Below are 27,959 nucleotides of genomic sequence, written 5' to 3' on the forward strand. Positions count from 1 at the left end.
CCGTTAGTTTTATTGTATCAATATTTCTCACTAATATTTAATCATATATTTCCACCTGTGAAATCATTTAGCCGTTTTGGAATGCTATCTTAGCTTCAGTAGATCCTTTCCACGTTTGTTTTTACTTCACTATCACTGGGAAGACTCTGTGGGACTTCACGCTGCAGCAGAGGAAAGTAAGCAACGGTAACATCCTCCTTGGGACAGGAAGCAGTAGGGTTTATGGGAAATGTGGTTTTCATTTTGAGAAACATTAGCGCTACACCACATGTAGACAGGGGTTATTTGTCTCGGCCATGGTTTTATTAGTTTTTAGCTATTTGACACCAAAATACACCAAATTAGATAATATTGGTCGTTATTATGATACTAAATATGTTGTCTGTGACTTTGGATCTATGGTTTTGTACAGTTGTTTACATGTATTAAAAGCGGTGCGATGGTTTTGTGACATTCAAGAGGCAATATTTTGAAAATGCAAGGCCCAAAGAACATCCTTAAGTGTTAAAGTGACTTTTAGTGCACTACAGATGAAATAATAGGGTGCTATACAAGTCTCCTGATATGAACTTGTGAACTCTCACATGAGCAGGTCCAAATAGTTCTTACATGAATACGTCTCGTATGATAAATGCAACAAGGCCATGTTTTCACTGTTGCACTTGAGAGTATCTGCAAAATGAAGATGATGTACAAAGACATGTTGTTCCACATCTATCACTTATATTGGAAACTCACAGCGCGGCCACTTCAGGGAAGCGAGACCTTCTGAAAACATGGGGAAGCCATTCATGCGAGACCTTCAGTTCTGTGTGCATTATGACCCAATGAATTAGTGACACATCCAACTGGGTTCACTTGAGGTAGATTTGGATTCTTTGTTGTATGTCATTTATCATTGTCTTTTCAAAACACATGGCCAAGTATTTATCTGGATCTACAGTGAACATGGGGTTGTGGTCATTACCTTAACTACACTTTTGGGTATTTTTTTGGTTTGAATAAAAACCCAGCCCACCCAATTAAAACAACTTTTGACCCACTATCATTTGAAGATGCCAAAAGAGTTTAATTGTCAGCATTTTTGTATGAAGATGCAAAAGAGCAGTTAACACTCGGATATGTGCTGTATTTTTGTTCTATAATGCCGCTCAGTTTTGTATTCTTCAGGGGTTCACTTTTTTTTTTTTACATTTTACAATTTTAGGTTAATCTTTAAATTATTTTCTCTATATACTTAACAAGCCACTTTAGTTACTCACTGTGTGTTTCCAGCTCTTTAAAACCATACAAAGTTGACTGATCATTTCTGACACGGTCTCCTTTTATGCACTCACTCATACCATGAATCCAAAAACTGCACTGATTTTAACAGAAAAATCTTTCATTTACTCCCTTCTCCTGCAGTTCCTTATTTCCATCGAAGTCAATCACAGTAACAGATAAGAAATGCAGCCCACCCAAACTGCGGACTCCAGAGTTCTCTCTGCGGTCAGGTTGAGTTAACTGTAACCATTGAAAATGTCAGTGCTCTGTTTACTAGCCTCCACTGCTGCAATCCTCTATCCATCCCCACATTCCTCCTTTACAAATTACATTTGTCATTCTGAAAGCTGATGGTTTACATTGGCATGCTTTGAACCTTGAGAGAGTGCACGTGTGTGTGCAAGTATACATTTGCATGAACGTGCATGACACACAGGGTCCAGACTACGCTATGTGAACATGCAAAGCGTGTTTCTCAGGATACAAGTGTGTGCAGGAGAAGCAGTATTTTTGTGTGAGTGATCTCCTACCTGTTATTGTGATGTTGCTGTAGATGTTGGACAGTTGCTCTTTCAGCAGGACGAGCTGTGTGGTGGCGGCTTTTTCTCTCTGCAGCTCCAGCATTATGTCAGGGTGGTTGGCCAGTTTGCAGCCCTTCTGTTTGTCCAATGCGATGTCACTGCGCACTATGTCTGCAAGCCAGCGTAAAATGGAAAAATGAATGCAACATTAATATTTGTCATGACCTTAACAATATCGTACTCAACTGGCTATATTGATCAAAAAGTAGTAGTTATCACAACATTAAACCATTTTGTATATATTGTAAATAAGTGCACAAATGTATTTGCAAGTTAAACCAGGACAACTTGTTTAACCCTAAGACGTTGTGTTGTTTTAAATGTGTATTTTTTTGACAGACATTTGGATATTTGAATTTCTCATTAGACGCTTGTTAAACTGTTGTAAAAGTGCCTTTTACTCAGCCAACATTAGCTCAAATATAAGCCTCACAATAACTCCCCCTTTAGTAAGAAACTATCATTTTAAAGTAAAAATGTAAATGTTAAAACTATTTAAAAGAGGTGTTTATTCAACTTCATAGTTGACTGTGGTCATAGTTTTGCATGCTGCATTTTGAGGTGCAGTAAAGTTGAAGCCAATTGTGCGGTACTGAGAGGTTTTTCTTATTGTGCCTTTCTCATTTAAACAGGATTAATATTGGAGTATGCATAGGTCCGTGTTTAAGCCACGTGCTCCGAATTTGGGCAGCGTAATGTTTTTGAATGAAACTATTTCGAACTATTCGATTTAGTGGAAAAAGCAATATGTCTGCATTGAAATGGACTCGGTGCGTGTAACTATTCATACAGGGAGGGAAAGCAGACAGACAGACGAGGGACGTACAAAAAAGACTAAAATACACATGAAGACACGTAGAGGAAATGAAATGTCGCGTGCAATCACCGTCTTCGTAGTTCTTCAGATAGTAGTCTGGCCCCGGCCCTCTGAACTTGGCGAGGTTCTTCTGGTTGTTGAACTGCAGGAAGTCGGTCCGCTTGCCCCCGAAACGCAGAAAGGCAGGCGACAGGCCGCGCGCTAGGGTCACCAGCCGCTTGGAGCTTCGGACACAGGACAAAGAACATTTTAAAGAAATGTGACGTAGAAACAATTGTGTGTTATTTAAACGTTGTCTTTGTTTGTGATTTCAATACAGCCAAATGTAGGCGGAGCAGAAAAACCGACAAAGCGAAATTCAGCTCAATTTACTTCATTTCAGATATATTTCCATTTTGGAAATATATATAAAACATAAATATAGCCTTATACAGTCATATTCAAATTAGGGCATTTAACCTTACTGTGGCGTTTAAAAACACCATTGGCCTGTGACAAAACGCTCTGTTTTTCCCTTTCACATCAGCGGGCCATGAAACAACTTCCACACCAGCCGACACTATGAGGAAAAGCATATACAGCAGGAACAGTGTATCTAAAAAAAGGATTAAAACTACACACAAATGTAATGTTTGGAGGTTTTACTCTCCACAATAAATTTGAATTACTTTGTATTTATAAAGACCAACAGAATCATCAGTAGATGCTATACTTTTTACTCCCAGCTGAACTTCTAAAATGGTAATGTGCTTATTTTTTGCAGTTATCAATTGTTGTGCTTTTTGCATGAAACATATGATTATTTAATTACCAAGTGTCTACAATAACAATTTGTGGAGTTCATTATAACACTGAGCTTCAGTCTCTAAACACACCAAGCTGCAGAACAAGTGCAATTCAGCTGTACATGACAGTTAAAAAGTAAGTGATTGTAATGTTTAAATGTTTAAAAAACGAATAAGAGTAGATGAAGTGTCTTTACTTTGGTGTTAATCTTTGGTGTTTTTAATTACAGTCTACGTGGCAGGCGCCTCTAACTCCAGACAATAAAGTGACGGAAGATGCGTAAAGTGACGACCGAGAGTCCTAAAGGCTGCACTGCTTGTTATTTAGGTTATTCAAGTGTTTTCAATCACTAACTTCTCCATTTCTGATTAATAAACATACATTTATTACATATTTTAATAAAAGGAATCAGGAAAAAAAATAGTAACCTTGGACAAAGTTATAACCTATAGGAGGCTATGTAACAAATAATGTGTGATTTAAAATTAAAATGTACAGATTCCTTTAAAATAAAATATATATTCTACATATTATTATTTTATTAAGGTAATGACATTTGTCAGTAATAAAATGCACATAAAGCAATATCGTAAAAAATAGCCCATCTTGAGCAAATCCTATTTATTTCTCACAATAATATAATGTAGGAGCTGGAATAAACAATGTGATTAAACAACTCTTTACTTGAATCAAATCCAGCACATGATGATTCAGTACCCTTGTCATGTAAAAGTCATTTTCTAGTTAAATATTTTGCCAAGTGTTGAATTTTAAAATGTCATGATATAATCCATGGCCAAAACGTACCGTTTCATAACGTCTGTCTCTGAGTAACGCTTTAAGGTGAAAAATCACAAAATTAACAACATGAATTGCATGATAGAAATGTTGTTGTTTTAAGAGAAAATAGTACAACTTCCAAACTAATTTGAATGGCTTCTGAAATTAGAATGTTGCATGGACTAGAAGGGTTAAGGGCACACATCTGTGTCTAACGTAATCAACATATCGTTCATATAACAGCAATACAGTCGTAATCGATCATCGTTGAACCAATCGTTTACTCTCAACATTGAATTATTTATTTGTGGTATAGCTTTTGTCCTTTTCCGTCGTTGTTAATCCTTCAGTTATGTTAGACCACTAGCCTACTCTGGGGTAGTGAGAAACGTGCTGGCTCACTATATGACAATTCAGACAACGTGGCCGCCTAATGAATAAAAGAACGACCAAACATTTAATGTGGACACAGATTCAGATCGAAGCTGTTGGTAAACAGGAAAACTCTTGGTACCTTAGAAAGTCCAGCCACCCGTCCTTGATAATCGAGGGGTCCAACTGCAAAGAGAGGAAGTTGTCGTTGAGGACTCTGATCGGACTGCGAGTGTTGACATCCAGGAGAACCAGCGTCCTCTCCATGAAGCCCGGTCGTTTCCCATCGGCTGCGGATCTCTGATACGTAGAGGAGGAAGAGTAGGAGGAAGAGAGCACCGACTGCACCACCAAAGTAGCCACAGATGCCAGCCACAGGGAGGACCATGGGAATGCGCACGGTGAGGATTTGGGCATCTTCTTGATTTGGAGAGCAGAAGTATCAGTGCGCGTAATGAGACTCAAAAGGTGTGAAGACAAAACAAGGAACAAATTGTGTTGTCGCTAAGTTCGATGGTTGTTCTTTACCTCGCTCCCATCGATCTGGATGGGTCTTCCTGTCTAGTTGTCTCACCCCCTCTGCCCCCCGCCCCTCTGAGTCTTTTTGGGAGCTGCTCACCAGAGCGCACGCCCCGAGCCAGCCTTCCCGCTTGGAAGAGCCAGAGGCTGGGGGAGGAGAGGAGGCAGCACCGCCCCTCCAAGGTTCTCAGAGGTATGAGTACAAAGTTATCAAAAGTACTACTCTTAAGATGTGATGACGCACTGCAGAAACATTATTGAAAAAAGGAAAGTGTTTCCTGCTACAATGCATACATGTTGCTCTAAAATCTGCTTGAATGTGTACATTTTATAACGATCGAAATTAAGGCTTGGAAAAAAGTTGAATCAAACAGAGTGAAATATATTGTGTGCTCTGTCAACAAGTAACTACCAACATTATGTTATAGGTCATTATAATGACATATTAATGGTGCAATTACAGGCTGCGCAAAGGCCAATCCGTAAGCAGCTCAGGTAAAACTCACAAATAAACTCATATAGAACCAGTTTATATAGATTGTGTTTGTATAAATGAAAATGTACATCATATTAGGAAGTGAATAGTGACTCAAGGTTGCCGTGGCCCACTTGAAGACGACGTCACATTTTGAAATGTGCAGACACATTAGGCTACCAATGAAATGATCCAACAGAACATTTATATTGTTAGGCCCACAAGGCTTATGCCTTCTTTTGTTTCAAGAGAACAAAAGAAGGCATGCTTCGAAAAAGAGAGAAGACACAATATTCTCAAAGGATCTCTCATGTTCCTGGGTATGTATAGGTGCTTAAATTATTTTTGACAAACAACTGATTGATTGCACATGTTTAAGACCAATAACATTTGGAGATGGCAACATGAACAGATTGGACCCTCTTCAGAAACATTCAAAACTAATTTAGGATTTAAGGTTCTACACATGTAACTCACCTATAAACTCTTTTTATGACTGATCCAGATGTTTTTCCGGCAATTGCGAGCAAGAAACCCCAAAGAAAGTTAAGTCTATCGGGATTTCTCCAGGGCGGTCAGCATAGCAAGAAGTGGTCGTGTAAGGTCACTGCTGTGTACCAGATGAACAGAAAACTACATGAGAAGAAAATGTACCAAGCAAAGGGCGATTTAATCTTTCCATCCCAGCCTACAGCACCTACTCACGAACATAATAAACAGCAAAATTATCCAAGGTGTTAATGTTTCGCGTTTATGCACGACGGTTCCCATTAAAGGCTTTAAAAGAACCCAGTCGGTTTTGCTTTGTAATTACGCTTCTGCCAAACTTGTCTGTTAATACTTCAACTAAAGGCCAATATAGGGTGACTCTTGAGTGCCAGAGACACTCTATAAACATACGATGAAACCCGCACTTCTTAATCCGTCCTATTCCCAGAGATTCATTGCAGATCAGCAGAAAAAGAACAGTCTGTTGCTTCATGTTGTCATTCTATTTCAGCTATTACTCATAGTAAACATGTGGTTTCAATATAATCAGAATTTGTTGTATTATACTTTTTAATCGAAAGGTGCTTTACTTAATTGAACTAGGCTACGAGTTCCTGAATAAACTCTTCCATATTAAACGGGACACCTCTGCCGTGTCACTGATAGTTTTAGGGATGTTTTTCTAAGCCAAAGATAAAGAATATTCAGCCTGACAAAACATCAATATAATTGTGCTGACACACACACACACACACACACACACACACACACACACACACACACACACACACACACACACACACACACACACACACACACACACACACACACAATGCGAAACTTGTTCTACGTCCCTTTTATGAATTATGTTTTTTTTGGACAGTTATAAAGATAATCTCTCTCAGTGTTTCACTGTTGGACGAAAGGATGAAATAAGAGGGGTTTTTTCAAATTATTTTTTGGACAGATCTGAGGATCAGATTAAAAATAAATCAAAGCAGTACTAGAATCCTGCAAAAAAGCTTAGCTGACTAGCATATTTAAGGAATTACATGATACAACAGGAACTATTTAAGACAAGAGATAAGATCCGTCGTTCTGAACGTAGCTCAATATTTTATTGAACGAAACCATCTAATTAATATGACACATGTTCAGTTGGAAAACATAGCTAGCCCCAATGGCCTACACCAGTTACTTGAAAAGCTAAATTATAGGCGTATAGTATTAAAAGGTGGATTTGGAGTTATAATGAAGGCAAAACAAGAGTATTGGTCGATCTGAAGGGGAGCTTTTGTCCCATTTGGTTCTATTGTATATGAACTTTAAAAGCTTTTGCTCGAAAAAAACGTAATTGTTTCTTTTGATTAAATTTAGTCTTTATTCTTAAATTTGATAAGACTTTGAAATTGAGCCAAGATCACTCACGAGTATTTTTGGTCATTATATAATTGTAATAATAGCAGGGTATTGCTGTGAAATTGTGTCTCGGGACATCTTTCACAAATACTGATAAAACTGTCAGTTAGAAAAGTGTATACATTGTAATGACAGCGAATACAATCCATCCTTTAGTGCATCATGGGTTTTTTTCGTATAGGAGGGATTTAATTTGTATTGTATTTTGCCTGCGAGTTTCTGTTATTAAATTGCTCGACAATACTGTAAGTGGCATGGACAGCATTCTAAATAGCTTAAAAGGGAAAATGAACCTTTCAATTCATTTTTTAAGAATCAATTCTGCGGCCAAGTTTTTCAAATAATTTTGGTTACCAAATGATTACCTGACATAAAGGATTCTGTCCGAAAGTTACCTGAGATGTTAACATTAGAATATAGTGTTATGTAATTGTTTTGCATTTAATTGCAGGAAAGAGGGATTGTTTTGTGCTCCCTTTAAAGCCGTAATGTTTTGTTCTAGTGTGCAAAGCTTTTTTCTCCTAATGTCACGGTGGATGTGTGGCTGATGGAGAGCAGGGAGAGCGTGTAAGTGTTTAAGACTTGGCAGTGCTCTGTTCTCACCTTCAGTTTCCTAACTCGTAAATCCTGCAAGCTCTGGTCACCCAACTGTAAATGGCTTCACTGTATTAAATAGATGCTCATCATGTGTGATAACTAAATCTCCTAAATCGTTTCCACTTAATTCATTTTTATTTTCTCAATATTAACAACTCCCCTTTACGCATGGCAGTCCTATTAATATCTTTATGCATAATACATTCCTTGGGATATAAAAGTTGTATGTGATTTTAAAAAGGGAAGCTCTCTTTAAAATGTGTTGAGGGATTATTGTATTATTTTAAGGGATGCTGATTCCGAAGCCAAAACTGATATTTTATGACAATGAAATAAATCCAGGGACATTACCTCGTGTATTAACGTTAGTCTGAAAGCTTTCAGAATGGACTGCTCCGAACTAGGGGATAATACTGCCATCCAGTGGAGACACCAACACATAAAACAAATTTAAAAAGAAGAAAAAGCATTAAACACTGCGATTCCGCATGTAATCTAAAGACGGACTCTGGTGAGTCTTTACTCATTTCCTTATCATGGTTTCATTTTAGCCTCAATATTGGTAGAGCATGTGTTATATTTTTGTCTGCTACGCGGTTTCTACAACTGTGAGTCTCGTGTGCATTATATTAATTATACATGGCTGGGCATTTCCTGCTGTCTATTTTTAGAAAGTAGCAGAAAGCAAATAAGACAGTCCTACGTCACGGGTTGTCATGTATATTTAAGGACCCCGGTGCCCCCCTCCTCTCTCTCTCTCTCTCCCTATAACGTGCCCATGCTCCTCTGCATGGATATGGCCACCCAGCTGCTCTTATCCCATCCGCAGACCACGTGACCCAGTTCTCCCATGTCCTTCAGTAGTTCATTCAGCATGATGGCTGCGGATGCTGCGGATGCTCTCTGCTGCATCCTGCATCCGCGCCGGCTCTCTCTTTTCTTCCTCACCGTCACCCTCTCCTCTCTGCCGGCCCCCACAGCAGCGCTGCTCGGTGTCCGGCCGGAGGACACCCAGAGCGGAGAGCTGTCCGTCCAGGATGGGATACTGAGGGCGATCGAGGGGACACGCTTCATACTGAGGGTTTACTACTCCACATCCCCTGCTACGGAGCATCCAAACAGCCTGAACATCAGCGGCAGACCTGACGCTGCTCCTGCGGCTCCGTGGATCGCGTTTATAGAGGAAGCAGGGGAGGACAGTGGGGACACGGAGAAGCACAGGTCCACAGGGAATCCGTGCGAGGACGAGGATGCCCGGAGCTCGGATATCGAGCTGCTGGGCTCTTTCAGATCCACATCAAGTCACAACTCAGTGATGGTGGAGCTGCTCGCTAAAGACCTGCGCAGAGGCGAGCTCATCAAATACTACTCCATGTGCGCGTTTGATGGAGTGAAATGGGAACATTTCAGCACCAAAGACTTCTGGTTGGCAGTGGCGGAGAGACCTCCAGAGGCAGATGTTTGGCTCCAGGCGGGTGTTTCGGTGCTCTTGATAGGACTGTCTGCGCTCTGTAGCGGGTTGAACATCAGTATGTTGGCTCTGGACCCCGTGGAGCTGCGTGTCCTCCAGAATAGTGGCACAGAGAAGGAGCAGAAATATGCACGGAAGATAGAGTCAGTGCGTAAACATGGAAACTACATCCTTTGCACCGTTGTACTGGGAAACGTGCTTACAAATACATGCTTTGTGGTGTGGATGTGCCAGATTTTAGGATTGACAGCTCTCTCAACTGCCTCTTGCACTTTGGGAATATTCTTCTTTGGCGAGATTTTACCTCACTCCCTCGCATCAAGGCACAGTCTCGCCATCGCCTCAAAGACCCTCTGTGCGACCCGCCTGCTGATGCTGTTGTTTTTCCCCATTGCATATCCAGTCTCTAAGATCCTGGACATCATGCTGCACCAAGAGATCAGCAACTTTTACACAAGGGAGAAGTTAGTGGCCATGCTGCGCGTCACAGATCCATACCACGACTTGGTCAAAGAGGAGCTGAACATCATCCAAGGGGCCCTGGAGCTGAGGACCAAGACCGTAGAAGACGTGCTGACCCAACTCTCTGACTGCTACATGCTTTCCTCGGATGCCGTGCTGGACTTCTGCACCATGTCGGACGTGATGCAGAGTGGCTTCACCCGGATCCCGGTCTATGAGAATGAGAGGTCCAACATAGTGGACATCCTCTTTGTGAAAGACTTGGCCTTCGTGGATCCTGACGATTGCACTCCCCTAAAAACAATCACTCAGTTTTACAAGCATCCCATGCACAGCGTGTTCAATGACACCAAGCTGGATGTGATGCTTGAGGAATTTAAGAGAGGTAACTCTTTAACACTTTAAAACATTTCAGAGGTCAGGCCTCAAAAGTGTTCTGCAGGAAGGAGGTGTGTCCTTTGTTTTTACATGTCAAAAGCGTATAACTTGTGGCCAAGCAGTCAGTTATGAGTGTCTGAGGCGCCATATGTTGGTTTTGGAACAGACTCAAGGCTGTTATGCCACCTAGGAGTTAGATGTCTTTTGAAGTGAGTGTGCACTTAAAAACTATGTTTTCAGTGCAGAAGTCAATGTATACATCACTTCATTGGCTCACAGTGGGCCTGCCAGAGAATCCTTTTGATCCTCAGAGCAGTGAGAGCCATATGTGAAATCTGATACAGTGTCACACAGTGAGTTTGGGTCAGCCAGGAGTTAGAGGCTGCCAAAGACCAGAATGGGTATATCTTAAGAATTTATGTAGTGAAAGTGGTTTCCCCCATGTCAACATCACTGTGAACTTTATCTGCCCCCACCCCTATGCTTGCTTCCTTTTTATATACTATGCCATGTGTATCAGTTATCAAATATACGCTTTAATGTAAAAAAAGAATTAAGCAAAAGGGCAGGCTTCATCGAATGTCAGTAGAGGCAATGAATATCATGTCTTTCCCGCTGTGACTCACACATCTTTTGTCTGATAAGCATCTTTAGTGACAAGTTCTTTCACAGTATTGCGGTACCTCATACACATGCTGATAGCATCCGTTCACTAAGTGTGCAACCTTTCCTCATGGACCTCTTTCAGTCTCGATGATAATGTTGAATAGGATTCTGAATTGATCCCCAGCTGCAGATAGCTCAAACTGTCCCACTGACCGCGTCACAAGGTAAAATGGAAGTATATGACAGGCTACAGGGACGACTGTTATGTAAGGACTTCGCTGACATTGGCTTATGTTAGGGGGGGATTAAGATGTAAATCTGTTTCATTGACAAAGAGAGCTCAATAGATGTGGGTCGGAGCACAGAGCAGCAGTGGTCAAATCAGAAAGTGAAAGGTGACACTGTGGTGACTTTGGCAGGATCATAAATTAGATTGCCACTTACAGGCCAGGAGGTCTACAGCTTCATTTTGCTCAGGATTATGAAGGATAGCCTCAGTCTGACACAAGTGATCCATGGGCCCCCGCTGACCCTGTGTGTTGCCATATTGTGTTTTATTTATAGAGCAGGCTTCACCTTTAAAATGTTTGTGCGCTCCAAACTGTCAGCCCGCGGTGACTTTGAAGTTTCCTTCTCTCTGTGGGTTGTGGCCATCAAAACCTGCAGAGCAGCCATGAAAAATTCAGCTCCAACCTTTTCTTTGACCCCTCTTGCCTCCTTCCTACTTTGCTCTCATGGATTAAAGGCTCCTGCTGTCAGGAAGCCTGGCTGGGAGCTGTGGGGGCATCTCACTGAGAAGGGTGAGGGGATGGGGTGAGGTTCGTGTCAGAGGAAAGGATGGAAATGTCAGCAGTAATGAAAGAAATGTAAGGGAGGACTGTGAATGTGCTCTACAGTGTAAGATATTAACCTTTATATATCAATGCTTTTATGAGCAATCCAAAATCTGCTATTAATATTTAAATATACTAGGGTATTCATCTAAGGCAAAGCACATTGTTACATATAGCTATGTACATAAAGCTATGTAACAATGTTATAACTATACTACATTTTGAAAAGGTCAACTATAAGCCATAAAATGCCTTTTAAGTATCAAAGCATTGATGTAGTTAAGGTGTAGCTCATTGTAACTACTTAATAGACTGTTTGACAGCTTAATCAATAACACTATGCATCATATTTTATAAGCTGATCAGAAGTTTTGAAGGTACAATCTTTATCTGGACAGTAACTAGTATCTATGGGCGTGAATGAATGTATTCCAGCAAATGGTATATCATTTCTCGCTGAAGAGTAAAGTAGTACCTAAAATTTGATTTAAGAGCAGCAAATGTATTTAGTAACTTTTGACCCTTGCATACAAATTGACTATAGAAACCATTTCACTCACAAACAATACAATATAATCCAAACTTTAAGTGAACACACAACAAATCATAGGCAGCCATTGTGGTTGTTATCAGCTACAATTGTGCGTAAGCTACTGTGTGTGCATGTTTGCAAAACATGATAAAAAATATTATTTCCATGCATAGTATTGTATGGTTGTAATGTTTGCAGAATGCCAGACAGTAAGTGCACAATTGTATACTAACATATTAAGCATTATGATCTCAAACAACACAGAGACTGGAGGTGCCTGGGAAACTGACGGAGCAGAAAGGGACATCAATGCCAGACCCAGTTTTGCCACAGGCATTTGTGTCTGCGTGTGCGAGTCTGGTATGTGTGTGTGTGTGTGTGTGTGTGTGTGTGTGTGTGTGTGTGTGTGTGTGTGTGTGTGTGTGTGTGTGTGTGTGTGTGTGTGTGTGTGTGTGTGTGTGTGTGTGTGTGTGTGTGTGTGTGTGTGTCATTCTGCTAGATTATGTAATATATGAATGATGTAATGCCGTGCCCAGGCTCATCAGCAGTTTATGGCAAATCCACCTCACTGACTCACCTGAGCTTTTCAGACAAGTTGACCTGAGCCCTGAGTACATCCGCGTCATTTCAGCCAGAGTTTCATGTTTGGAGATGGCTGCCTGTCGGTCAATCAGGATTTTTTTTTACTTGTTGCATTGGATTAAAGCGGTTGATCTTTTTTATCCCCTGGCAGTGATCCCCCCTAAATCTACTATGAGCCACTGATTTGGTTCAAAGTAAGGTTGGAGATTGTTTAAATCTGTGTAATGACGTCATACACTCGGTTAGATAACTTATTTGTTGTAAGAAGAATAGTGACAATGGCGGTATTGATGAAAAGGAAAACACTAAAATACATTGAGCATTATAATAGTTTTCTATCTGTGTTTCCAGGGGGTTAAGAATGACGAATACATATATATCTCACAACTAATAGTGTCATGGTTGACGTGTTCATGTTGAATTGTTCTTTTCTCCTTGTGATGTTGGAGTGTGATGGTACCTTTAACTTCTTGTCACATTCATTTTATTGTCTCGAGATGCTGTTGGCGAGCTGTGTCATTGTATCTGGCAGGCTTGTCATGTTCAGTCTAACGCTTCCTGAGAGGGAGCGCTGGATCTGCTCATGGATGTGTAACGTGTGTGTATGTTGGTGTGTGTTCACAGAGGTGGCAGCAGCATGGGCAATTTAGTCAGCAGACGCAGGCATCCCCAGACTGATTGCATAATCTCTGTGTTTATGTAAGGATCCCCAGTCTTCCAAACTGTCAAACTTTCTCTAGAATAATCCCCCAAAGTCCACTTTCTTCTAGTCTCACACAAGTGAAGTCCTGACACTGAAATAATTGAATACAAAAGGTAGATTTACCCTTATTTATGGTCTCTCAGCTCCAGTTTTCTGATTTCATTTCCTCTTGACTGCGCACATACAGTTGGAGGCTTGTGTTATTCTTTATCCAGTGACGTAACCAGTTATTCTTTATCCAGTGACGTAGCCTCTCATCCCTTGCATGGCCAGTTTTTTGTAGCTTGAACTCACATTGTGAAAACATTTGAACTCACCCTGTTTCTTTTTTTGAACAATGCAGGTAAGTCCCACCTGGCCGTGGTGCAGAGGGTGAACAGCGAAGGTGAAGGAGACCCCTTCTATGAGGTGATGGGCATCGTCACCCTGGAAGACGTCATAGAAGAGATCATCAAGTCTGAGATTGTGGACGAGACAGACCTGTTTAGTAAGTATGAAGCATAAAACACACTGATTCTGAGTCTCTGGGTCTCTGTTGCATTAGCTGTGAATCCATTTTATTATATTTCCAGCTCCCACACTGAATAGATTTTCCCTCAGTTTGTCACAGCCACTGACAGAGTTTACTCAGCTGTGTGGTCTGCAATATCGCATGAATAATACCTTGTGATGGGTTGTTGAGAGGTGGATTTAAGCTTTAAAAGCACATTGGAATTTCCTTTCCGCCCTCTCCTATCATGCTTCATATTAAACTATTGATCCCAAGTTGTCTCCCCTGCTGCTCACAGCTCCGCGCTGCTGCATAATTAAATAATGAGAGTAAATGGCCCAGTCCCACAGATAATCTCTTTAATCCGCTCATCTTTAATTGGCTCGCAAGGCTCTCCACAGAAAAGAAGTCAAATGTCAAACTCCCCTCATTTCATTTCTAATCTGATCGGTGCTTTCATTTCACTCACTGAGTTTAACTATTTGCATTTCGGAGAATATCTTCCACAAAATAAGCCCTGACCATAACATTTTTATGTGCACTACAATTTTAATTGCATGCAGAGTGTGTAAAACAGTCAGCGATGCACTTCATAAACTCCGTTCTTCTGTGTGTCCCCATGTGTATAATGATGTGTGTGTATTTATAGAACAGGGGAGCTCATCTCTCCAGACTTTGCACCTCAGGCATTCATAGCACCAGCTGTTCCTGCTGCAGCTACCATGTATTTAATGCGATATAATGCATTTAATGCTTCTGGCGTCAGCAGACGATAAGTCAATTTATCAATGAGTGCAGGATAATATCAAGCAATCTGCAGCTGGAGATAGATAATCCAACTAATATATTTGCAGCTTTCGTTAGCAGCATTAAAAGCGGCATTAACTAAGGCAACCTTAAAGTAGCTTCTTATTCCTTGTAGTACTAGTGCCGGCAAGAATACTGCACTCATAAAGCATAACTCAGTGTTAGGCAAACCTAATGAGTGAATGGGTGATACTTTTCCCTTCTCATCTATTGATAGAGAATATAAAACAATGTGAAATCTGAACTGCATACCTGGCATTTCATGATTTGCAATCTGTCTGTGTTCATAGCTGATAATCGGACCAAAAGGAGAGTGTCGCACCAGGAGAGGAAACCACAGGATTTCTCCATCTTCAAACTGGCAGAAAATGAGCTGAAGGTGAAGATCTCACCCCAGCTTCTACTCGCCACACACCGCTTCTTGGCAACAGGTAGCATCGTACATGTGTTTAAGGATGTGTGCATGCAGTGTATGCAGAGTACCTGTGAGTGCCCACAGTGGATTGTTTGATAAACCGAGACCAAGGTGACTGGGAACGTGATGTTCTTTCTTTGTGTGTGTGTGTGTGTGTGTGTGTGTGTGTGTGTGTGTGTGTGTGTGTGTGTGTGTGTGTGTGTGTCTATATGCATCTATCTTATAGAAGTGGAGCCTTTTAGGCCGTGCCACCTGTCAGACAAGATCTTGCTGCGTCTCATCAAACATCCCAGCATTGTGCAGGAACTCAAGTTCAACCCCAAGAACAAACACGCCACTCAACACTACCTCTTCACGAGAAACAAACCTGTGGACTACTTTGTCCTCCTTCTGCAGGTAAATCCCCATCTCTATGCCAGATAATAATATTTATACTAATGCCAACAGCCTCCCCCTAACAGATGTGGCAGAAGAATTATGAAACACAGCAATAATCACACTGTATCTGGATGTAGTTATTACAGTATTCCTTTCCTGTGTGGGAGGCTCCATTACATGAGTAATCAATGTCCTACCATGAGCATCATGCTAATGTATGTTAATTGCTGTGTGGATGTTACAGGGACGGGTGGAGGTAGAAATTGGAAAGGAGGCTCTTCGCTTTGAAAATGGAGCTTTTTCACATTATGGCATGCCAGCACTCATCATGCCCCTGCCTACTGGTAAGTTCAAATCAAGCAATACAGATGAATATTACCATGAGAAGGGAGGTAATGACAACAACAGAGACAGTTCAGGAATAATAAATATAAAACGAATGCAGTGCTGGACATGTTTTTGCAGTCTAAATCCCACCCAGCTTCTTATCTGTATAGCGTCAGCCTGCAAGAGCTGCAGCAGCCGTGGGAAGTAAGTAATTAAAAGAAGTGATTTCAGAGAATTCCCCAGTGGAAGGACATGACCTGCACAGGATTATATGAAATCCAGCTAAGACTGCAGAGCCAGCAGAAAGCCTGTCTCCCAATCTCTCTCCCTCTGTTTCTTGCTGTGGTTGTTTTGCATGTTTTCCATGTGTCAGGGTGAGCTTAAAGCAGTTCGGAAGACCCCATTTTAGAAAAATTCCTGCCAAATTTTCCTTTGCTTTCCTATAGCTTTATTTGAAAGCTATAAAACAAAATGTAGCGCTCCAAAAAGGGGCTGCATATAATGAATGAAGCATGATTTACTGGATTTTTGGTGTGTTAACTGTTTTTGTATTTTTTGACCTAACAGCAATGAAGTGTGTTTGAAATACATAACTAAAAGCATGGTTCCCTCTTGTCCTTTTCAGGTCGGAGGTATAGTTCCCGGGGCAGTGGTCTGAACCAATCAGAATCAATGCTGAGTGGAGGCAGTGCGGGTCAACTCACTACAGGAGGGGGGGTCTACTTGCCAGACTACTCAGTGCGACAGCTCACAGACCTGCAGATCATCAAGGTTACAAACATGAACAGCTACACACACACAAAACAGAAACAAAACATTAATTGCTGCTATTATAATTTCAATCAAATGTATCATTTCCTGCGTGGTGAAAGTAAAACATTTGGAGCAAAAGCAAGGAACTGCACTTTTAACCCAAAAACTCTTCCTCTGCAGCAGCGTTTGCCTTTGATATGTCCTAATCCCTGATTCTGACTGAACACAGACATCCTGTCTCACGCTCGCCTCTCCACATACCCTCTTTCCTTTAATCACTGGGGATAATTGAGCTCATTTTCAACTATGAATATTTTACCCCTAAATGGTGGATATGCCCTATCGCTTCACCTCTCCTTCCCTTTCTGCAATACAGTCCCTGTTTCTTTCTGTCCACTGAAGCTAATTCTTGCTTTCTGTTTCCTTACAGATCACCAGGAACCACTACCAGAACGCCCTCACAGCCACCCGGATGGACAGCTCCCCTCAGACTCCAGACCCTCTGTATTCTGATGCTAAAGGGAGGCCTGCTGTCCCAGAGACCCGCTCACACAGCATTGCCCTCCCCCTCACACACACACACACTCGGCTGGGGCTGGCACGCCTTGCACATCTCCATCCCCACGCTGGCCTTCGCAACACCTCCCAGCTCAATGAGAGAAACCGCATTGTTCGTAAGTGCACTCTTATACCATATGTTGACTCATGTTGCGTTAGAGTGTTGGGTTAATCTAAATGGTTAAATATTTAGTCATTTCACCCAGCTATCTTTTTTAATGATCTTTTTATGTTTCAATGCTATTTTAGAGGTTGTTTGATACAATAATGACATTTCTAAATAAAACACTTTGGTCTAGCATGAAGATTGACAGAAAATACCACCTAGTGACTGCCTTAATCCACATATATAATTATTATTAGCAAAATACCTCAAATGTTAGTTTCCATCTTAGTTTCCACTTCCTATATCCTTCCCATTTCAATGCGTGGGATGCAATCTTTTAATACCTTACATCACTATCGCTATGAGTAGAAGAAACACCAGAGCCTTGAAATGTAAATGAAGATTGAGCTCCATAAAGCTCAAGATGAAGGTCAAGATTCATTGGAGTGGTAGCAATTTCTTTTGAAGAGGAGAAAAAAGGAGGTTCAAAGGATTTATCACATTGATTGGAGTGATGTGTGGGCTAGGAGCCAAACACCCGTACCAGGAGCAATAAATGATTCATTTAAATGTGGGATACTCTGATGGTTCAGGGGCAACCTGAAAATGTTGACGTGTTGACTTGTGAGTGGAATGATGAAGAATTCTGTAAAAAGCCCCACACACGTTTATAAAAAAAAACAAAATGTCAGTTTAAAATTATGAAAATGAGCTTGATTGCTACACACAGTATATTGTCAAAACAGCAGGTTTAATTATTACTGTTTATAATTTTAACGTCAGTAAAGAATTCATTCTATATGTTGATAGTTACTTAATCATAACTGGGTGCAAACGTGGCATCATCCAATCTGTACTGGTTTCAAAGCTTAAGGGATTTCCTACATACCATCTGTCTTGCTCTGAGCAACACGCACCCAGTTTGTGTGTGTTGGCTTTTGTGTCATTAAGAAAAATCTCTGCACAGAAGGCTCTGTTGGTTGTCAATAACACAGCAGTATCCACTTATAAACAGCCAGGTTTCATTTTAAGTCTTATTTCAGCAATTAAATCTCCTCCACTGGCTGTAGCTCACTTTGAGTTGGAGCTACATTAACACACCGCCTGATAGATAGCAAGTTCTCTACCTCCCTCTACAGGCAGAGCTACAAACCAGCTGCTGAACGTTTAAGGCTGATTGGTCCAATTCTGTTTACAGGCAGCAAATCTGACGGGCAGAGGAGTCCAAATGATACTGTGTTCCTCCGTTTGGACGAGATTCCCTACATCCACGAGGACCGGCCGGAAACTTATGGAGAGAATGGTGAGTGCTGCTGCTGCTGCTCATGTTTTAATTGCAAACTAATAAAATATGCCTTTCAGGCAATGCAATTTAGCTTCATAAAATAACCCTGAAACATTCTAATGAAGATAAAGCACCTTCTTCCTTTTAAAGATTAAAGTTAAGTCCACATGCACTAAACAACACATCTTGTCATTTGCTGCTACAGCTTTAATTGTTTCATTATGTTAGATATTATAATACATTATATAAACTCTAGATACATTTCTTTGTTACCCACATTACTGAGTTTATGACTTCTTATTCATTGCTTTGCTGTACTGTTACACTAAAGTTTAGCATGTTAGATTTCAATGGTTTTATTACAAAAGGAGATTTTTCCTCCTTGTCAACAAATTCTCCTAAACCACTCTAATCCATTTTTCTAACAATGCAGTCTTCCAATTTGAACGTGTAAGATGTAAACATTTCATATAATCGTAGGTCTGGGGAATTTTCTACTCTGCCTGTCATTCCTGCTGTATCCCCTCTTTATCTTAATGCTCTCTTTCAGACGTGCCTACAGAGTCTCAGCCCTTTGCCTCTCCCTTCATCAGCTCTCTGTCTCTGTCCAGCTCAGAGGAGAACATCGGGAAGAAGCTATTGCGTAAATTGAGTGAGTAACACATTTGTCACAAACACCAATGAAAGAGCACACACACCCACGCACACACACTCAGCACCGAGGTGCCCGAACTTCTCTGTTAGATAAAGTGGCGTATCTTAGCAACAGGTGATGTGTCGTGTCCCTCGCTGCAACCTTTTTTAGAAGAGCAGATTTTCCGGATGTATCTGTTGGTTTAGATATGACTCATTGAGGCAGTATCTGCCATACCTGGGACAGCTGACGTTATTTAAGTTGACGGCAAATATGAGTTTGTTTAAAAACAATAAATGTACAGCAAATGTACAGATAAGAAAAGCAACATATAATGGATGCACTCACAGTTAAGGAAGGTTTTTGTATCCAGCAATGACCTCGGTTTCTCCTGTTTCTAGGTAACAAGAGGAGGAAAAAGTCTCGGGATGGAGAAAACTGTTTGGAGGAAGGTTCAGAGCAGCCACCACTGACAAGCTAGCACAGTGACGCTGAGGAAGAGGGATGAAGCTGCTTCCTCTTTATCACTCACTCATTGGGTTTTCCTTTCTAAACAATCAACCTCTCATAGACTCCCTCTGTGCTCCTGAAAAACCCTCACAGGAAACTGAGCCATCTCATGTGATGTAGATACACTCAGGACCCCAATCGCACATTGTCCCGCCACTGCCTGACTCCACACCCTTAAAATGATAATAAGTGGAACAGATCTGTAAAAAAACAACAACTTTAATGTATTACATTTGGAAAAAATCAAAACAATATAGTATTGGATTTTTCCAGCCTTACACTGGACTTATCAAGGTTTCTATCACGTTTTGTAGTAAACCGAGAACAACTTTTTATGGTAGCTTTGTCCGTAATGTTAACATGTCATCATCTCATTTAAGCCATATGGTCTCCACAAGGTCTCTCAATATGGAGCCTAACAAGGTCCTAATGTAATATCTGAGCCAGTTTTACTTCATCAAACAATGAATACAAGAGTTTTTAATATTTATTTGTTATTATGAGGAAGTTCCCACATACTGATAAAGTTGTTTGCACAGGGAACTGTCCTAATTTTGCCATAAGGGTGCCACCTACTGCCAACAATACCAGACACACTAGCCATTGGTGAAGAGGTAACAACCACAAGACAAGAGCACAATTTTTATGCCAGATTTAAAAAACACAATTATGAAAAAAGCCATAAATCAGCTTGAATGACTACTTATTGTATACACTGACCTCTGAGCAAGTTCAAAGTGGTATGCGCAATTTTTAAAAAGACCATTGCTTGAAAAAAAACCCATTTATTACCCGATTTTTATATGAACGTTTTAGAATTACCTAAAGTAATTTGAAGATAGCAATATAAGTCATCTAACGTACTGTAAATGTCTACAACATGAACGCATCCATCACACATTATTGCATGTGCCCTACATACTGTACAGTCTGTCGTGTATGTCCTCCCATTTAAATGTTCCCTTCTCACTGCATTATGTAGCTGTATGGAGACAATGTCTTTATCAACAGAACACCCTTCCTTAGCCCCCTTTTCTCTAAATGTAACCACCGTCTTTCGAATAATCAGCCTATTGTTTCTTGCATTCAGTAGAAGTAGTGGCAATCGACTCTTCCCATTAGCTGCCAATCCTCTATGTACAGTTCATCTCACTTTAACAGCATATACCAATTAAAAATAAGCTAGGGGTTTTGCGTCTATAGGGATCCAAATGGATGTTATGAGTATTCTCCAGGAAAGAGTAGTTGCTACCTGCATGTTTGTTAATGCTGCTTTTACTGTAGAACCATCCACTGTAGAAAGCCCTGCTATCCATATGCATGCTTAAGCCAAGGGATGCATGCAAAGGAAGATCTGCAGTAACCTTTCCGCACAAAGGTGCGATGTGTAACTTATTAAAATCCTACGAGATAATAGAAGTTTTAACGACAAATGTAGAGAAAAAAAGTTAGGTGCAATAAATATGGGGGAGACCATACAATGCTGCTTGTTGAAGAAAAAAATAAAGAACTAATTTTTCTATAAATAATCTATTATTGCAATAATGAAATAATGATTTGATCCTTTTCAAAATGCCAGAAGCAGCTGCATCTCAGAATGCACTAAGCTGCTATGCGTTGGGAAATCTTGGCAGGTACGCAAGAACAAGACAAAGATATGAAAGAGGAGAGCAATATGACACACACACACACACACACACACACACACACACACACACACACACACACACACACACACACACACACACACACACACACACACACACACACACACACACACACACACACACACACACACATACACATACACACCTTTATGAGTACAAAGGAATCTGCACTGCTAAGCTATTCACATTGACCCCTCATTGCACACTAAACATCCAATCGGAAGTCATTGGATCCGAAAAACTGACTCAGTGAAAGAGGATTTATGTGAATCAGAAAGTGTCTCAGCTAAATGCTCACATAGATTGTGCAGTTAGTTAACACTGATATATTTGTGAATAATTATATACTTTACTTAAAAAAGGCAACGATGCATTTTATAATGTAAATCCAGATGATTATATAAGCGAGCGAAAGACATGAGAAGACATACCATAATGTTCTAAACAAGGGATTTTAAATGATTAATAAATGGACTGAAATATTATTCTTGTGTAATCTTCTTTGTTTTGACTATAGTGCGTGTAAACTGCATTAAGGTCTCACTTCAGATTATTGGTACATGGGATTCGAAAGGCTGTGGCATTTATACAAACATTATCATGAATCAATTCAAACAAGTGACAACACAAACATCATATTTATCTTTATTAGAGTAACTCATTCATCTCATTGGAAGATAAGTAAGGACATGTTCTGCTTCATTCAACAGTACTGTTTTATTGCTGTACTGTGCACAGTAATACGATAGCCAACTGGTTGATGATTAGCGTGTTTGTGGCACTGACATGAGGGTCTTACATAACAGTGCACTATTGATAAAAACAGGCAGTCGCTGTGCAAACTCAACATTAACTCTGCATGGGACCAGAGCCCTCACAACCTTCATCTGTGAGCCCAAAACAGGTATGACTCAAAACCTGTTAAGATAATTCAGCGCCATTTGTGCTAGCAGAGCACAAACTAAAAATAAAACACTTCAAATATAAGGATTAAAATTGAGGTAATTAGAACATCCCCTTAGGGCGAAAGACAGTTTAATTATTAAATTACATTGTTCAAGATATCTTCCTGAGAACAACCATCTCCTGTTCATATTGCATCCAGCATTAAACGTACCCCTCCACACATGATGGAGAAGGTAAATACATTTAAATCTATAATTGCTGTGTCAGTTTGGTCGGTGCTCTTAACTGTAATCACACATGCTAATAACGGCAGGTTAAATACATTTGGAAATGCGTTATCAACCCTTGGAATGGATGAATCATAGCAGTATGACATTAAACAAGACAGTTGAGTCAGCACTGCTGAGGTCATTATAACACAGTCACATATGTACCAACCTTCTCAAAAGGTCCTGAGTAGTGACGCATACACTAAAAGTAAGGTGGACTAAGATAATATAACAAGAAGCGACCAACATTAAGAAAACTAGGACAAATAATTATCATAATTAAAGGAATAAGTCCCATTTGTGTGTTAAGATAACTTAGCACAAACACTATAGAAAGGTGAGGGCAGTGAGATTAGGGCTGTCTGCATATTTGTGCAAATGAGAGCATATATTTGCCCCAAGAAATCTGCTAGAAAAAAAATACTTCCCTGTCATCAGGTGACTTGGGGCCAGAATGGAGGGAGTACTAAAAACTGTGGGTAGTGTAGTCTTCTACTAGACACTGGTGACAGTCGCATGGATGGACTCTGCCACGTAGTCTATGTTCTTGGAGGTCAAACCGCACATGTTGATGCGACCACTGGCCATCAGGTAGATGTGTCTCTCCTTCACCATGTACTCAACTTGTTTGGCTGCAGGAAATCACCACACAACCACATTTAATTATTTAATGATTAATGATGTGATACTTTGCAGAACCTATACAGATATTTGTGTGAATCAAAAGGATGATATATAGCTTATAGCTCTTTTGAGTTTTGCAAAAAGAAAAATACATTTTCTACAAGTTGTGTTCCTCTACATGTCAGGTTTTTATGTACCTGATGATAATAGCCTTGTTATATTAGCACCTCTTTAACTTCCCAAACTGAAACAATGTTTACTCACAGTTGAGGCCTGTGAAGCTGAACATGCCGATCTGCTCTGTGATGTGGTCCCAGGTGCCTGGTGTCCCCAGAGCTTGGAGCTTAGCTTTCAGCTGAGCCCTCATCAACAGGACCCTGTCAGCCATTGTCTTCACATTTTCCTTCCTACACTCAAACAAATACAAAAAAACCCCTTTATATCAAAATAATACATTAGTTTATAACTGTTATAACTTTATACAGTGCTTTGGTATTTTGTACAGACCATTCGCTGAAGAGTTCAGGTGAGGTAAGAGTGACGGCAACAATGCGAGCTCCCTGAGACGGTGGGTTGGACCAAGTGGTCCTCACAATCTTCTCCATCTGGGACAGCACTCGCTTCAGGTTGTCTGCATCACGAGCCACAATGGTCAGGTTTCCCACACGCTCATCTGTTGAACACACACATGTCAAACATAAATTAATATTGGAGTTACCGGGGGAGTGAATCTTTTGAAATCTCAGAATTCTTTCATGATTTTTGGGGTCACAATTTGATTGTTTCCACTTTGATCCTTGACGACATGCACTGTACTTTTGTTGCATTAAATGAGTACATAAAGCTGTGTTGATCATGTACAGTATATTGTCATGTTTGAAAGAAAGAGAGGTGTGGGGTATGATAACACTTTCTAAATCTCTTATCCTTAATTCCACTGTAAACATGTTGCCATATCGAGCACTTTGTGACAGTTATTGTGATTAAAACAGTAAAAAAAATGTCACTCTTTATGAGCAAGTTATGTACAACAACTTAATGCACCCAGGGGTCACTCACTGTAGAGGCCAAAGTTCTTGGAGAAAGACTGAGCGCAGAACATTTCAAAGCCCATAGAGACAAAGTAGCGGATCGCCCAGGCATCTTTATCCAGATTGCCTGAGGCGAAACCCTGATAAGCCGAGTCAAAGAACACAAACAGGTTCCTCCTCTGGAAAGCAGAAAATAAAAAGGTCACAATTATCATACTGTGATATACATTCAGCATCGGAAAACTTGTTAAAACTGAAAATGAGGAGGACAGCCATTAAGACTGTGTGTTGGTTTGTATTTGTGCAAGAGTTTGTGCAATACCATCATAACTTCAGCGATCTGCTGCCATTGATCCTGTGTCGGGTCTGTACCAGTTGGGTTGTGCGCACAGGCATGCAGGACAAAGATAGAGTGTGCTGGACAACTCTGTGGGGAATTGGAAGAAGTGATTTAAACTCCTAATTAAAATGACTCATGACCAAACTGAAATAGTACCAGAAATCCTTTTGCACACTGCTCACCTCCAGGTCTCCAAGGAAACCAGCCAAATCAAGGCCCCTATTTTCTGCATCCCAGTACTTGTATGGACGGACATCATCAAAGCCAGCACTGGCAAAAACAGCATTGTGATTTTCTGCAACAGAAAGGAAAACACTTTCACTAGTTTTCTCATTTTATTGTTTATATGATAATAAAAGGTGAAGGTTTTTACAATTATTTTCTTTTCATAGGAACTGAAAACAAAACAAGATCACTGATTAGATGCATCACTCTACTCTACATCGTGAGTCTAAAGTCTATTTTGAGTCTATAAAAGTCTCTGTATAGGATCACAGGTCCATGAATGAGGACTTCCCGTGTTCATGTACACTCTGTGCACGTTTGTGTGTGTGCATGTGCAGGCATACCCCAGGTAGGTGCGGACACATAGACGGGTGTTTTGGTGTTGTTGTTTCCATTGTAGAAACGCCTGAGAAATTCTGCACCCATCTTCAGAGCCCCTGTACCACCAAGACACTGGACAGCCCCAACCTGGCAAAAAGAAACAGACAGTTGGTTTCAATTTAAATAGATTTAACACATTAAGACAGTCTGCCTTTCTCTATACAAACCCTGTTCTCCTGGATGGCAGGACTGTCATCTCCCAGTGCGATCTTAGAGGCTGAGGATCTGAATTCAGGCAGGCCCAGGATGGGCAGGTACTCATGGTTAAGACTGTCATCGTGCACAATGATCTTTTCAACCTTTTTCACCACCGGCAAAACCCATGGCTTTCCTTCATCTGTCCGGTAGGCTGCAAGAAACAAAACAGTGAGGCTTTGATGTATTGCCTCATGATTTTAGATAGCAACAACAATTAGTTTTAGGCAGGACAATCTTCCATGGTCAAAAAACAAGAATGTAACACTGACTCTGGAAAGCTGACCTGCACTTTCATCACTCTGTTTGCTTTAGCGGGCTGAACTCCATGTCAACACCTGATAAGGACTGAAGTATACAATAGCCTTGTTATCTTTAGAACAGAGATCAGCAACTTGCTTTGCAACTCAATAATACGTTACAGGCTTAATATCATCTTTAATGAGTTTTATTTTCCATGGTTCCCACTGGCATGAAAGGCATGTTTATTTGGTCTATTAAAAAATTTTTAAACTGAAATTCAATGTGAAGTCCTCATAAACCCAGAGATATTTAGTTTATTAGAAGAAGAGATTTTTAAAAAAGTAGTAAATCCTCATCTTTTTCTTGAAATTTCCTAATAATATTAAAAATGACCTAAGCAATTGGTAGATTATTTTTGGATTAACCAGAAACTTCCTATTTGGGCTCATATAATCATCGAATTTGCAGATTTTCTTTTCTATCACTGAATGCATCAATTAATGTAATACTTGTTTCAGGTCTAGGGATGTTTAACACACTAAACATGGTGTGGCCTACATTACCCAGCTGCCCAGTAGCGGGTGACCATCTGTGTGTTACATAGAGAGGGAGATTATAGGGCCTCAGCCTCCAGTTCTAATCACCGGACTCAGGCAGCCTGGTCCTGCAGAACAGTGCCATTACACACTGCCAGAACAGAGCTAAACAATGCTTCTCACACTGTGCCTTCGCGATGTTAGCAGCAAGGATTACTGCATTTAATAAGATTAAGACTGAAAACAGTTGTACTGAAGTCTAAAAGGTGCATTTGCTTGCTTCAGAAGAGAAGCAGGACTAAGCCATAGATATTTAAACTCATGTGAGTAGCAAGCAACAGGGAACAGTAATCCAATCAGAGCTGCAGCAAGAGGGAAAAGCAGAGAGGAGACTAAAGAGGACAGGCACACATGAATCCACTATACCAAACTTTTACATAACAAGATTATCAATAAAGCTGCTTTCAGTATAGTTACAGTAGAATGAGTGAACAGCAGCGAACATGTTCTGAAAAATCAATCAGATGTATTTACTCTTTACGCGCTCTGTTGAAACACTGAGTTGATTCACAAGATATCTCTACAAACCATGTGTCAGTTGAAATCAAAGGTTAAACAATGTTATTATGATTTCTGCCATGGCAGTAATGTTACACTGAAACAGACATTTTAGAGATACTACAGAAATAACAGATCATGTGCCATTCTATGTGTTACACCAAAAGTCTGTGTCCGTTATTAATAAAGTATGCATTACTTTAATATTGTAGTCACTAAAGATGAAGATAAGTGGAATTACTTTGTTTACTGCTGGGTAGAATAACCTGAAATTCATTATAATGTATTAGTTGTTTTATACTTTGCATTAACAATCCAAATCTGTAAGGGAACTATCACTATCAAATAAATGTAGTGGAGTAAAGTACACAATTTACCTCTAAACTGTAGTTGAGTAGTGCAAAGTAGCAAAAAATGTAAATACTGTACTTGAGTAAAAAATACTTAGTTAATTTACACCACTGCATACAAGTATGCCATCAGAGCTATAAATATATTCTATATTTAAAATGAATAAACCCTTTCCAATAGAAAAGAGAGACTCAGTGTTGGATTAATAACAGCTTTTATAATTTGTGTCAGCATTTTATACCACACAGGCTGCTTCATTTGGCAACTTTTGTCAAAATGTGGCCTCTGGCCACCATCATAAAAAAAAAAAAAGAATCATAAACAGGTCATAGAATCGTTGTTATTCCTGATACATCTGGTCACCACCTAACATTAACTGGCTGCAGTTTTGGCTGAAGATGTTACTGTTTTGTAGAAGTATAGTAACATATACCTTACCTCCTACTCCAAGATTCACCTTGTTGGGAAATTGATCGTTGTTGAAATCCTGTGACAGCTTGAAGACAGCTACAGGGGCTGCCTGAGAGACCTCACAAAACACCGACATAGCTGCTGTTTATGTTACAGAGAGACTGTGGCGACAATAAAACAAGCGTTTAGGTTGACATTTAACGGGACGACAGCGGATTTCACCTTCAATTTGGATATGGGAGGATGTAAAGTGGGCGTGAGCGGATTAACCAATAGGAAACGAGATGTATC

At 40.3% G+C, this 27,959-nt stretch overlaps 3 protein-coding genes across 3 annotated transcripts in view; 1 reads left to right on the forward strand and 2 right to left on the reverse strand.

The window, feature by feature from the left end:
• hpse2 (heparanase 2) overlaps positions 1–5,019 on the reverse strand; it is a 47,162-nt gene extending 42,143 nt beyond the window's left edge. The window contains exons 1-3 of the mRNA XM_063875183.1: positions 4,745–5,019; positions 2,734–2,888; positions 1,797–1,958 (exon numbers count right to left, since the gene is read on the reverse strand). Coding sequence (XP_063731253.1) covers positions 1,797–1,958; positions 2,734–2,888; positions 4,745–5,019 — 592 coding nt within the window. The remainder of the gene's footprint in view (positions 1–1,796; positions 1,959–2,733; positions 2,889–4,744) is intronic.
• A 3,932-nt stretch (positions 5,020–8,951) lies between these two features.
• LOC134858875 (metal transporter CNNM1) lies at positions 8,952–22,063 on the forward strand. Its single transcript, XM_063875055.1, has 10 exons — positions 8,952–10,419; positions 14,012–14,155; positions 15,256–15,396; positions 15,607–15,776; positions 16,003–16,102; positions 16,711–16,856; positions 17,269–17,512; positions 18,701–18,805; positions 19,338–19,439; positions 19,823–22,063. The coding sequence occupies exons 1-10, from the start codon at positions 8,952–8,954 to the stop codon at positions 19,900–19,902; spliced, it is 2,700 nt and encodes an 899-aa protein (XP_063731125.1). The 3' UTR covers positions 19,903–22,063.
• Positions 22,064–22,227: 164 nt separating this feature from the next.
• got1 (glutamic-oxaloacetic transaminase 1, soluble) lies at positions 22,228–27,914 on the reverse strand. The gene is made up of 9 exons (XM_063875659.1): positions 27,696–27,914; positions 25,542–25,723; positions 25,338–25,461; positions 24,951–25,063; positions 24,751–24,855; positions 24,457–24,607; positions 23,905–24,070; positions 23,662–23,804; positions 22,228–23,405 (listed from the first exon to the last, which is right to left on the reverse strand). The coding sequence occupies exons 1-9, from the start codon at positions 27,802–27,804 to the stop codon at positions 23,269–23,271; spliced, it is 1,230 nt and encodes a 409-aa protein (XP_063731729.1). The 5' UTR covers positions 27,805–27,914; the 3' UTR covers positions 22,228–23,268.
• Positions 27,915–27,959: the final 45 nt, after the last annotated feature.

Source organism: Eleginops maclovinus, chromosome 22 (assembly GCF_036324505.1).
Source record: "Eleginops maclovinus isolate JMC-PN-2008 ecotype Puerto Natales chromosome 22, JC_Emac_rtc_rv5, whole genome shotgun sequence".
Lineage (NCBI taxonomy): Eukaryota > Metazoa > Chordata > Actinopteri > Perciformes > Eleginopidae > Eleginops > Eleginops maclovinus.